At 39.4% G+C, this 13,224-nt stretch overlaps 1 protein-coding gene across 1 annotated transcript; it reads right to left on the reverse strand.

The window, feature by feature from the left end:
- Positions 1–1,276: 1,276 nt before the first annotated feature.
- Positions 1,277–10,618, reverse strand: GPX7 (glutathione peroxidase 7). The gene is made up of 3 exons (XM_010408825.2): positions 10,346–10,618; positions 3,873–4,134; positions 1,277–2,104 (listed from the first exon to the last, which is right to left on the reverse strand). The coding sequence occupies exons 1-3, from the start codon at positions 10,550–10,552 to the stop codon at positions 1,941–1,943; spliced, it is 633 nt and encodes a 210-aa protein (XP_010407127.2). The 5' UTR covers positions 10,553–10,618; the 3' UTR covers positions 1,277–1,940.
- Between the last annotated feature and the right edge of the window lie 2,606 nt (positions 10,619–13,224).

The following is a 13,224-nucleotide window of genomic DNA, read 5'->3' on the forward strand; positions in this document are numbered from 1 at the left end:
CTTTCTTTGTGATATCCTTAGCAACCATTGTCTTAGACTGATCCATGTAAGAATAGACTAAATGACTGAATCAGGCATAGAGTTCACTTCTCTCACCATCAGAGGAGGAAAATACAGATATTCACTGCCACAAGCACCAATTTCCTGCACTCCTAAGTTACAGTTCAAGTGAGAAGTAGCTGATAGAGCTTGGAACATACCCATTTGTATCAATGTTCAGACTTGAACATTTCCATGCTCTGTCTGTCCCAATGATTATTTGGCTGTAAACTCTATTTTCATTTCCTTCTCATTTCCTCCTTTTTACTTGATTTCTCCTTTTACTTATGTTCTTCTATTACTACTTCCTTTTATTCTCTCTTCTACCCTCCCCCCCTTTATTTTTTCACTAAAACTTAAAAAACCTTGCTCTCAGCTTCTTTCAGGCAATTTGAGATTGTTTTGTACAGTATAATCTCTGCCTTTCATGTTCTTCCTGAAATCCTAAAGTACCTGGAGCTCTTACTTCTGCAGAGAGCTCCACAGAATGAGTCCAGTCAGTATTCTTTCCTCTCTTGTTCTGCAAACCTGGACATGCCATAATATTTGCCTTTGTTTTCAACAAGAGCCTGTCTGGACACTGAAGAGCTCTAATGGCAGTGAGGAGCTGGAAAAAGTCCTTACCATGGTCATGTCAATTAAGGCTTATTTGTACACATGGGCCCTGACAACTCTATGGACAAACATTGTTTGTGCTACTTGAAAGAGCATCAGAAAGCACAAAAAAGGCTTTCACTTGTCAATAATACTGCAGTTGGACAAGACTAGATTCTTCTTAAGGCATCCTGAGGTTAAGAGGATGGGAACATTGGGGTTTTTGTTGAGATAAAAAGAGTTCTTCCTGACAAGATTTTCAAAGGGTTTCTGTCAAGGAACAATGAGGCTGCAAATGTTAGTGTTATTTTAGCATGAGCTAGGGACTTCTGAAGTCTGAGCAGATTCCTGACCGCTGGAGTTGAAAAAGGTGCCATTAAGCATTTGTAACACTAATGTGGTATTAAACTACATAACATTATGCAAGAATTAAATATTTGCAAAATTATTTCCATGGAAAAAATATTTTTGATTGATGTTTGTCTGTACATGCAGCAAAATTGGATAGTGTTATAAAACGGAAAATAAATTTAACATCAGTTTTATGAGGTGAGAGTAATTCTAAGGTAACACGCTAATAGAAGAAAGAAATAGCCATTTCATGTAGGCTCTGGTCTTACAGATATTCAAATGACTATTTAAATATCATCTGATAATCTTTACTTAGCGAAAAAATGCAGAAATTCTTCTCATAGCTTCTGGAGAATTTTTACAGAGACTTTGTCTTCATATTTCTTTCATTTAAGCTTTATAGATGTGTTTTCCCTGTGCCCTTCTAAACTTTCTAGACACATGAAATTAGCTGTGTTTGGCTGTGGTAATTGGAACATGCAAATTCTGCCTAGTCTGAAGGTATCTGTTTTGGCCCTCTTCCTAGCACATGCCTTAAGTCAATCATGCCCTTTTTGCTCTTTATTTTATTCAGTTTGCAATCAAAATATGACAACAGATTTGTAGATATCAGGGAGATCCCAGCTATGACATTCTCATTATTCTGATCTTTCTTCCTACATGACCTGATTTCCTATAGTGTTACCAACAACTTAATAATTAAATTGGGGAAGAAACAATTGCTGAAGATTTCTCCTTTTCTAGAAAACTTGAACAGAATTCAGTTGGAGAAAAATACTAAATTACTTTGGCTGTGCTAACTTGCTGTTTTCTACATTCCTAGGATGGTGAATACAGATTCAACTGGTCATAATTTCCTTTCCCCACGTCCTCTCTTTTGGAATGTGAAAAGAAAAAGTCCAGCCCTGATTCTCAGTGAAGATGCAATTGGAATGCTGGGATTTTTATGATGAAAGTCATAATTCATCTTTCTTCTTTAGGATGATTTTCCTTACAAGTTCTGTAACATGGGGTCTTATTTCTTCAACAGAGACAGTGGAGTCCCAGGCCTTTACTACTTTCCCATTGGGGTCCACCAGGTATTTCCAGAAGTTCCAAGTTGGTTCTTCTCCTGTAGAATCTACAGGGGGGGAGAAAAAGTTATATATTAGAAAAACACATTAGCCAATTCCTGACATTTGTTCTTGTCAATTTGATGATTAATCTCTCAGAGGAAGAAGGAATGTAAAATTAAGAGGAAGTTCAGACTGAATAAGATTAATTTTCTGACAGACAGCTTTAACTAGGCAGTAGTCCCTTGGCGACTAATGGAAACAGGGAAGCTTGAGCTCGGAGAAAGCACAACAATCAGTGCTGAAGTGTGTGAGGGGATATGTATGTGTTGCTGTGCTATACAGATATACCTGACACAGCTGAACACTGATAGGAAAATTGAATTTGGCATAACAATATAGCTGTACCAGGACTGACTACTTGCTTATCCAGAAGAAATAACAAAGTAATCATTCCAGGTGGAAACCTAATTCTCATCTCCTAGTTTTCCCCTTCCGGGTCACATACTCTTTTACGTGAGCCACACCCTTACCCTTTGCTATTCTGCTATGTGACTAACAAAATTTCCAGGACTTTCAATTAGGCCATGAACCTCATCCCACTAAAAGCACAAGTACAGACACTGCAGACAAATTAGCACCTTTTTTCCCACTGATTTTACACTGGGCAAACCTCCTAAGGAATCAGAAGTTATTTCAAAGTGTCATCAAGACACAGCCAGACCTACACTTTCAACTGTGTTGTCATTGTGCTGAATAAAGACCCAGCCTCCAGCAGCCTCCCTCTGCAGGCAGGCCAGTAGGGAAACAGAAGTTTTGCAAATTTCCTGGGACATGTCTGCAGGAACAATTCTCCTGGGCAAAACAGAGATTAAAGGATGTGAAGAGGATTACAGGGAAGTTTTGTTAGCAGAATGATCCATTACAGACACCTGGAAGGAGGTGAGCTTGAGGTAGCCAGAAATAATATCCACACTCCTTTAAATTCAGCGGTATGTGGGAGAACACTGTGGTGCTGGAGAGAAGCAGCAGGGATATGGTCCTTGCAGAATGCAGCTCAGGTGATACTGTCTCACATTGGGCTTTACTATATTTCATTGCTGAAAGACATTTCCTTCAGATTGGGTTAAGACTGACATTTTAATTTAGCATTTAAATGGTATTCAAAGCATTTGTTCAGTGCAAGAAAAGTAGTGCCTTGATAGGGAATATCCTGCCTTACAGTGTATCTTGTCAGCTGGCTGGTAAGAACCAGCAAAACCTCTTCTGGTCTCAGTGCTGGCTATAAGGCAGGTTGGAACTGGAGGAACTGTACAGTAGGGCTGTTCCAGTGCTTGGGGAGGAATGAGGAAGGGAGTATTCAAGGACATCGTCTAGTGCCTGGTTTCACTTTTTGATTGTTGAAGTAAATTGTGAGGTGCTTTGCTTCCACTTATCCTACAGCTCTAGAGATGAGTCTTATAAATCCAACCTGCAGCACTCATGTCACAGGAGGAGTACTTACGAGGCTGTAAGTGGAAAAAGGTCAGGGTGTTGTATGCGTAGAGGAGAGTATTTCAAGGCCTGTGTTCCATGTAGAGGTTTATTGAACCAGCTTTTACAAGACATCTGCTATTGATGTGTCTTCATCTCTGGAGATCTTTTTGGAAGGTAAGACAAAGGCAACAAAGAGATATCCTGCCTTGTGCAGGAGGAGGGACTACATGACTTCTGACCTCCTTGAGCCTGACAACTCTGTGAACTCAATCATAGATCTCCTTTTTCTGTTAGATGGTATTTTGTGTCAGAGGAATTCTATGCTGGAGAAACAACCCTCCAGTGTTCCAGGTTACTCACCAATTAAGTACTTGAAGGCAGGAATTGCACCAGCTCCACTGACGGTGATTTTGCTGAACATGGGGAAGGAGGCACCGTAAGTCTTTCGTGCAAAGCTCTCAATTTCTTTGTTAGTGTCTGGTTCTTGCTGCCCAAACTGATTGCAGGGGAATGCCAGCACATTGAAATGGTACGGGCCCAGGTCTCTCTGCAGCTGCTGTAAGGCCTTGTAGTGGCTGTCTGTGTACCCACATTCACTTGCAACGTTGACAACTAGAGACACCTGAAGAAAAAGAGAGCACATTTTAAAATGCGCTGCACATGTCAGTTTTCCAACAGGTAGACTGGAATGAAGATTATTTTAAAAAAAGAAAGAATGTCTAGGGAACTGTGGCTGAACACATATCTGAAACTACATTGAGTTCTACTCACAAAAGGAAGATTTAATATTTCTTTTATGTATTCCTCTTTGGAAAGCATTAAGATAATCAATCAACTGCTAAGCAATCTTAATTTTCAGTTTACAGAGAATATGTATTTCTCCATTCTGCCTTTTGGACAATTTTTAAAGATATTTAAGAAGTGACCATCCAGCTAAGATATACTAAGTTAAATGAAAGAAACTTGTAAATCAATGTATTTTTTGTTGTTTATTTATCTATTGTGAAGCATCTGTTCTGCAGCATCTTTTCTTGCACAGAATTTGGTGCCCATACTGAACTGGCTGATCCATTTATCACTGCTAGTGTAGATGTCTTGACCTGGAAGTTAATAGAAGCAATTACAGGATTTGGGGTTGTTCTGTGCAGTGTGGGCTGTAAAACTTCCCATCACTTCTAGAGTAAATCTACTCAGTTGTGACAAAATGACAACAGTTTTTGCTGAAAGGTTTACTGCCTCAATTAGTGATTCCAAGAGGTGAAGGCTGCCCACTATCCTTTGAAGTCATTCCTGCAGTGGCTCATGTTCAATGCTGTGTGCATTGTGTCACTCAGATACTAGCACCAGGATCTGCCAGCACAGATCCAGCTGGGAGGAAGCTGTCACAGACAGGAACAACAGAATTTGTTGGGAAAATAAAGTGACCTAACTCTGAACTAACATAAATTACAGTTTCTCAAAGCCTTGAAGAATTTTTCATTGGTTTTTGAGATGTTTTATCCTTAAATAACTTTTAGAATTTATTTTTAGAATTATAGTTTTATTATTCTCATGAATTTTGTGTAAGTTGCTGCTCATTCTACATAAATTGAGTCCATTCTAACAGTTTTTTACAAAAGTATTTAAGGAAATAGGGTGTGTCAAATACATTACATTTAGCAAAAAATAAACGGCTACATGTGCATCGTGTTTTTAAAGCCAGGAAACAAACTGGCATGTGAAAGTACATACCTGGGTAAGGTATGGGATCATAAGATGATATAAGTAAAAGGAGTAGGAATAAGTAAAGAAAAAGCTAAGGGGATGTTGGTGTTTGTAATTTCTTACATTAAACATTAACACTTACTCTGTGTATTTTCTACTTCGTATAGCTGTACGGCCATCATAGCATCATAGAATATCCTGAGCTGGAAGGACCCACAAGAATCATCAAAGTCCAGCTATTGAATTTAAAGTGGATTTGGAGTGACACTGTTTTCCCTGGAAGACAGGTAATCTTACCAAGCACAAGCTAGTGTAATCTTCTTTGTAGTGTAGTGTGTCAACAGGATGCAATCTAAGCAACCCCTGTACACTTGTATATGAAATATGACCTGCAGCCATCTCAGCTCTGAATTATCCCTTTCATTCAGACAACACTTACAAGCTCTGCCTGAAATTTTAAATTCAGTCTCCTAAAACATCCAAAATTATGACATATAATTAGACTTTTTTTTTTTTTCAGAGAAGAGGTAATAATTTTATGATGCATTCCTGTTGCAGACTCTCAGCATTTGAAGTAGAATTTATATGTTGGACATAAAAAATAACTATTGGCAGTTCTGTTCTTATCAAATAATCTGATTTACCAAACATAGTGATAACTGTAGTTTAGTTTGAAATAAAGATAAATTGTACTACTAAGAGCTGAAGTCATATGTAGTTCTTTCATATGAAATTTTAGAAGCTTTTAAAAATATATTTTAAGCCTCGGAATATTCATGATGCAGAAGTATTCATCCGCCTTACTGAATTCATCTCTATTGGTTCTTTATCTCAAGCAGAATGGCAATGTAAGAATTTATCACTGGAGGTTTGGGGGAAATAAGGTTTTGTAAGCATTGTGTTCATATTAAAACAGATATGAAAGATGAATTGCCAGTGAATACAATCAAGCTTTTATAACTTTTACTTGATTTTAAGTCAAAAGAGGGCTTGAAAGGATTCACTCAAAAAGAAACAACTATTTTCATTTACAGCTGTTTAAAATCAGTAATTACTTGGCATGGTGGTGAAAGGCTTGAGAGCTCACACTGCAAATTGTGCAAACTTCCAAACATATTCCTCCGAAACAGATGGAAACTACATGCAGCATTTCTAGGGATGGCAGACACATTATGCTTCTCTTTTTTCCTTAGAAAAATGCATTCTCTGTAACTGAATTCTCCATTCCTGAACTCCATAACTTAATAGTGCAGACCTCTTAAATGTATAACACATATAACGAAAACTTGCATGATCTATAGTATTTCTCAATGAATGTTTAAAATTATTCTTTAAAAATCTTTACTGAGTTATCTTTCAAGTGTCTGGTATTAGAAGTGATTTAAAGTGGTGATTTTTTTTGGTCTGTGTTTTATTTTTAATAAATATTAATAAAAGTCACTCTTTTTGCTCTCATGTAGAGGCTGTACTTTGACTTCTTACAGCTGTTAACGACTTAATTTAAGTTCAATATGCCTGACTTTAGGAGTGCAAGTCAAGCACACCACCTAGTGTGCAGTGAAAACAGTTCAGTGGACCTCACAAAAATGATTTCATTTCAGCTGAATTCTTTATCAGCTGTTGTCTGACCTCTTAATACTTTAATACTTAATCCTTTCCTTGCCTTTGCTTAGAAAACCATGCATTCTAGTAGTGAACTCATTTATTTAACACTGCAAAAAACTCTTCTTGCTTTACTTCATATTTACACCAGCGTGCCTTCTTTAGGGAAAAATCCCGGGACAGATTTAGGAATCTGTCTCAGCTTCAAGTAACCCTTTGTGGACCTGTCAGCAGAGACAGTAGATGCTTGGGTTTTTAGACACAGAGATTCTTAACTTGCTCTATGTGACTGATGGAGGAACCAGCCACAAGTGTCAGACTGCACCAACTCACTGAGCTATCACCTTCGTGGAACCAATAGCAATATTTGTGCAGTAATTCAGTGGCTGTGCTCGGTATTTATCCACACTCAGTAACACCACATTCTCGGATTGCAGTGAGCTCTAGTCCAAAGTGCCTAGCACTCCTCTCAATAATAATATTGAGTATAAAAATAATACTTAAATTCTTATAGTGTCTAATGCTTTTCCATGATTATAGTACCTATGGCTCAAGATTTCCAAAGGCACTGCATTGACACTGCTTAATTCCACCCCAGCACACTGTACTTAGCTGGGTGGTAGATTGGTATCATTACACCAAGATAGGCATAAACACAGCAGGGAACAGTTGATGTTTGGGAGTTCTGACTCCCAAATAGGTACTATTTTTGGTAAGAATACTGCCTCTTACAGCATATCAGACACAGATCATAAAAGAAAAGATTATTGAATTAGATTAGACAGAAAACTAATCTTGTTTGGATCTTCTTGATTCTTGTCCATCCTCATCGCTGCCCTTCATTTTTAATGTAGATGGGTCAACAGTTTATGGTAGTGTGGAAAAACCATAGAAGGATGGCCTTCTCCACAACACAGTGAACCAGACAGTTTTTTTGATCTATTTCACTTGTGGAACTCTTTTCTCAGTGGTAATAGTCCTCCCTTTCTTTACTATATAACAGAGGGTAATTGTGGTTCGTATCAAGATACACTCGAATAGAAAGTGAATTATACCCATCAGTCTTTTTTTTCTTACTATGAAAAAACTGTTTCAATGATCTGAACAGACACAAGTTTATATTAATAATGACTTATTGAAGAAGGATTCTGTCAGTCATGAATTGCACTGATTGTTTATACTTAGCATGGCTCTTGCGGTTTTAGAATTAGCAGACTTTATTAATTTTTTTTTTTAGACTCTGGAAGTCTTTGGATTGTTTCAATTCCTAGTTAGTTTCTTGACTACCAATTAAGTAGTTATTTAAATAAATTAGCTGAGTGACTGAATTGAAGAAAATGTCTTCACTACATCTGCCAGAAAGCTTAAGGCTGGTAAAAGCTGGTTTAGCAATTAGCAGACTATTGTTCCAGGAGCGAACTAGTGACTCACTTTCCTTAAAATACCACCAGCACTCATGTAGTACTTTAATAATATTTGCTTTCTTTTAATAGCTTTAAAATACTATGATAAATCTACACCCTAACATTACTTATCTAATTGGAGACTTAAGCAAGTCTATTTTAAGAAATAAATGGGAGTTTTAATTAACCTTTTTCTATCTTGATACTGAGTTCTGACAATATAATGACAGAAAGGGATGTGTTTTATTGCCATAATTTGCTTTAAAATTGTGCACATGCATTATCAAAGAGCAGGTAGCCTGAACATTAATAGGATCCCTGAACGCAAATCTACCTTTTATTCCATACAGAAGCTGAATGTCACTTTTTTGGAGTAAACTATTCCATATGGCCTAGCAGAGATCAAGGAATACCATTAATCAGTGGTATTATCTTTCCCAAGTACAGCTCTAGAGCTCCCCTCTATGAAACCAGCCGTGTCTCGAGGATGGCCTGGAACCACAGCACTGGGATACAGCACACACCCTGAACCTGCCTGGTCATGAGATTCCAGACCAGGCTCTGCAGCTTGTTCCAGAGGGGATGAACACCCCCAGCTCTCTGCAGAGTGGCTGTAAGGAATTCTTCGGAGTTCTCCCTTAACTCCTTTCCATGTGGATTCTGGCCCTGAGATAGAGAAGCTACAGGTCATATTTGCTTATTCAGATTAGCAGATGATGTGCAGACAAAACATGCCCCAGTAACAGGATTTATTGACAGAGCCTTTGGAAGGAGCTCATTAAAAAAACACAAATATTGCTCAATATTAAACAGCTTCCACATTTTTCTCCAACACAGATATTTGAGTGGGCATAGGACCAGTTCTGCTGTATGGAGGGGGATGAGGACTTTGACCAGGTAGGATTTAGACCTCTCATTTGGTCCAAATCCACCACTATCTCTTTCTGCTGAGCTCAAGAAAATGTGCATCTCCCTATATAGCTTCTCTGTCTTCCTGCCAATGTTTTAGTGACCTGCTGTTGTGGACCAGTGAGCTCAGACACCTGAGGAGAGGGAAAAAGGAAGGTGGAAACACAAAGCTGGAGAAAAAGGGTGAAAGCAATAAGTGGTGCCACCTTTTGGGGAGCAGGAAAACTATTGCACTGCCTGACTGTATCACAGATGTGGCACTTGTGTGCTAAGAGTGGCACTTGTGGGATTGATGTTGATTTTTGCTTCTATAATTTGTGAAAGGGGCTATAAGAGTTTATATTATTAAGTATAATGAGTGTGCTAAGTTCTCTTTTCACTCTTCCATAGGTACTGACCATCTTTCCTAGATGATCAAACCACTAATAAAATGAAATGAAATGAAATGAAATGAAATGAAATGAAATGAAATGAAATAAAATCAGATTATAGTCAAGAATATTGTTTTAAAATGGTATGGAAAGCTCTGCCTAGAAATCCTTAATGTAATATGTAAACAAAATTTAGAAGACATCATAAAAACGTGTATCTATGTGCCCTTCATATTGCTGTCAGACTGAAAAGTGACAGAGAAATTGCATGATGTTGTTACAATTTCACTATACTCTGATACTTTGTAATGTCTCTCATGTTTTTACAAAGTACCGTGAAATCTGTTAACTCCATCAGCGGCGGACCAAATCCCTTTTTTTTTAATGCAGAACATTAAAAAGGAATGGGATTTAGGTAAGAATAACATACACGAAGTCATGCAGTTAAAAGGCAGAAATAAACTCCAAAAGTAAGTTACACAAAGACACAAACTTCCTGAACTTCCAATGGAGTAGGCAGAATCCAAAGCAATCCATCCTGCTGCAAGAACGGCAGGAGGGCAGCATTCCCTGCCTGCCACGTCTACAGGCGGCTGCGGTAGGAGAAGACGCGGACACACACGGGGGTTAGACTGCAAACGCTTTATTGAAGAGGAGCCTGTGTTAGCCAGACGTGTTCGCTAAAGGGCAGCGCGTGTTCCATCAGCCACACACTGAGCTGCCCAGATGCCCACGCGTGTGTGCACCGAGGCCCCGAGCGCTCTCCCCCGCGCTCGCTCCGCGGACATGCAAGGGCTGCCAGTTAGTGAGCCCGGGCGGGGGCCGCCCTCCCCGCCGCACTTACCGAGCCCCTGTACTTCTCCAGAGACACAAGCTTGCCCCTGATGTTTACAACTTTGAAAGTGTAAAAATCAGGCTCCTTCTGCCGCGTAGCGGAAAAGGCTAAGAGCAGGAGCGCTGCAATTGCGAGGAGCATGGCTAGAGGGATGAGGAGGACTTTGGGGAAGGAGGAGGCAGGCTGGTGCTCCACACTGCCCTCCGGGTCCAGCATGCTGCACGGCCGCCGCGCCTCTGCCCGCCCGGCCCCGGCCCGGCCGCGCTGCCGCAAACGCCTCGCTGCTGCAAACGGGCCTTTTGCGGCACTCGGCGGCTCTGCCCGCTCCGCACCGCACCGGGATGCCTCCGTGGAGGATGCACACGCTCTGAAATGGAGCATTTCGTGGTGGAAGTGGTGCATTGAATGGTTACGGGTTTAAAGCACTAGTTGGCTCAGTCTGTGGGATGCCAGTGACAGAATCGCAGAATGTTCTGGGTTGGAAGGCAGCCACAAGGATCACTGAGTCCAACTCTTAAGTGAATAGCCCATACAGGGATCAAACCCATGGCCTTGGTGTTATTAAAGATCCTGCTTTAACTCTGTCGTTGTGATTTTTGATGGATTTGCAAAGGTTTTTTTTGTGTGTGTGTACTAACTACGGTGTAATGTCAAAGGACAGCAGTGGCTTGGTTGCTACTGGTTACTGAGGCGAGTGCTCCGAAAGAGAGTCACAGCACACAGTCAGCAAAACCAGAATCACCAACACGCCACATAAAACAGCCACATCAGGCAGGCCTGCAGGAAATTCAGCTCTGCATGCGTCTGGCTGGTGAGGAGTGAGTGGCCAGACCACTGGTCTCACTGTGTGAGATGAGAGAAACCACACCACCAGAGGGTTTTCAAGCAAGAAAGGGCCATAAAGCATCAGGAACCAAGTTTGGTATCAAAGCGCTCAGACATTCAGAGCCAAAACGCTGCCTCACTGCACTGATGTCATTCTTGCGCTGTCTGCAAAAAACTGCCACTTGGACAGTTTGCTACTATGCCTGCTGGAAGAAAAGGATTTGTACTTACAAAGTAACAACAATAGAAAGCATTTGATGGTCATTGATTTCTTCTTGGACCAAGAAACTGGTCAGCTATGGATGGCTATGATTCTGATAGATCTTGGCAAAGAAAAGCAAAATGCAGTGATTTACAGAAAATAATTAAGAGTGGCTCCAAGGCATATTGGAAATTTATCTTTTGAAGAGCAAATTACATTTTGTAATCTCACTTTGTGTTTGGGGTTTTTTTAAAAAAAAAGAGTTTTGGTAGATTTTTGACATTTTGATGAAATTTGCTTAGGTAATTCAAGCATGACTGGCATTACTGTAAGGGAAGAAGCCATATATAGCTAGTTGAAAAACTTATTTATAGTTTTTAAGCATTTCAGATTTTTCACATCTTTATGTATTTCAGTTTAACTAGATATCCAACATCAATAAATAATGTAATATGCTACTAGAATATATAGATGGATAGATGGAAAATCTTCTGCCATGCTGTCTACAGGAAAGACACACTGTGATGAGAATGTGAAGTTCTTTGCAGATAAGTAGTATTTTCCTGAATGCTTTCCTGGCTTTAGTATTGACCAAAATGACAGTCAAGTATGATCTCCTAATTTGAAAAGTAAATTATCTAAGAAGATTTAGACTTTCTTCAGATACATCTGGAGAAAGAGAACAGGGCTTTAATATGGGATATCCATATGAAAATATTTTTTTAAACCTAGTAAATTCTAAAAATAATCTTTAAAAATCATTCCAATGATGATCTGCGTAAGGTGGTTATGGTTTTTTGTCAAAAAATTAAAAAGAAATCTACAATACACATTTACATTTTTGAGGAATAATATTTTAGTTGCTTGGGTATAGGACTAAAAATGGGGCATCATACTGCAACGTAAGAAGCAAGTTTTGCTCTAGAAAGGCACTTTATAAAATCTACTTCCTACAGCTTTATGATTATCATCTCTGGTTTCTAGATAAAATTTAGTGGCTTTCAGAGTCATATTTTCTCCTACAGACTGAGCCCAGGATCTGAAAGTTTTGATCATTGGCACTGAATTGGGAATTCTTTAAATAATGGCCAGCTGGCAGTAAAACCCTGCTTCCTCTTTTAGTGCCATGTTTCTATACTGCTCCCTACAATAAAACATTCTTTAACATCAGCAAAGAAGGAGGCATTGTTCCTGAACACAGAGAAAGAGACTGTGTCAAAGACTGTTGGCTTTATACTGGTGCAAGTTTTTGGAGCCAAACTTCACTACCAGTTCATATTAAAGTCTATCCAACTATTTGAAGGAAATATGCCAGTCAGGTTTGCAAACTGGTGTGTGTTTGCTCACTAGCATGTCTCAATGTTGATCTAGGGGGACTGTATCCAGCAGCAAGTATAATCTAGTTACTTTTGCAATTTACTCTTTGGCCTACTAAACCTAATAAAAATCTTTGTCAAATAGATTGGAATAGGCAGGAACCACCACCCAGTTAACCTCAGCTGTCCCCACGGCAGCACTGCTGTTTCTGTCACTGCTGCCTGGGACTGGCCCACGTCCCTAAAGGTGAAATCTCTGCACTACATCCCATGAGCTACCCAGTCCTAGTTTTGTAAAGTGTGAACTTCAAGTGAACCAAAAAAAAAAAGCAGGTTACCTCTAAGGATTGTGCTGACTTCACAATACATTCAGAAGTATGTCTTGTCAGTATTTATAGAATCCTGTATTACAGATTTTGCAACTTTTGTTTACCTACACAGTCTCCCTGAGGTAGTGTTTCCAGCACTACTATTCATATTACTTTTAATACTTTCCTTTGAACCCCTTTCGTAGTGCAACACTGATCTTTTACGCGCCTTATTTT

Source organism: Corvus cornix, chromosome 8 (genome assembly GCF_000738735.6).
Source record: "Corvus cornix cornix isolate S_Up_H32 chromosome 8, ASM73873v5, whole genome shotgun sequence".
In the NCBI taxonomy this organism is placed as follows: Eukaryota; Metazoa; Chordata; class Aves; order Passeriformes; family Corvidae; genus Corvus; species Corvus cornix.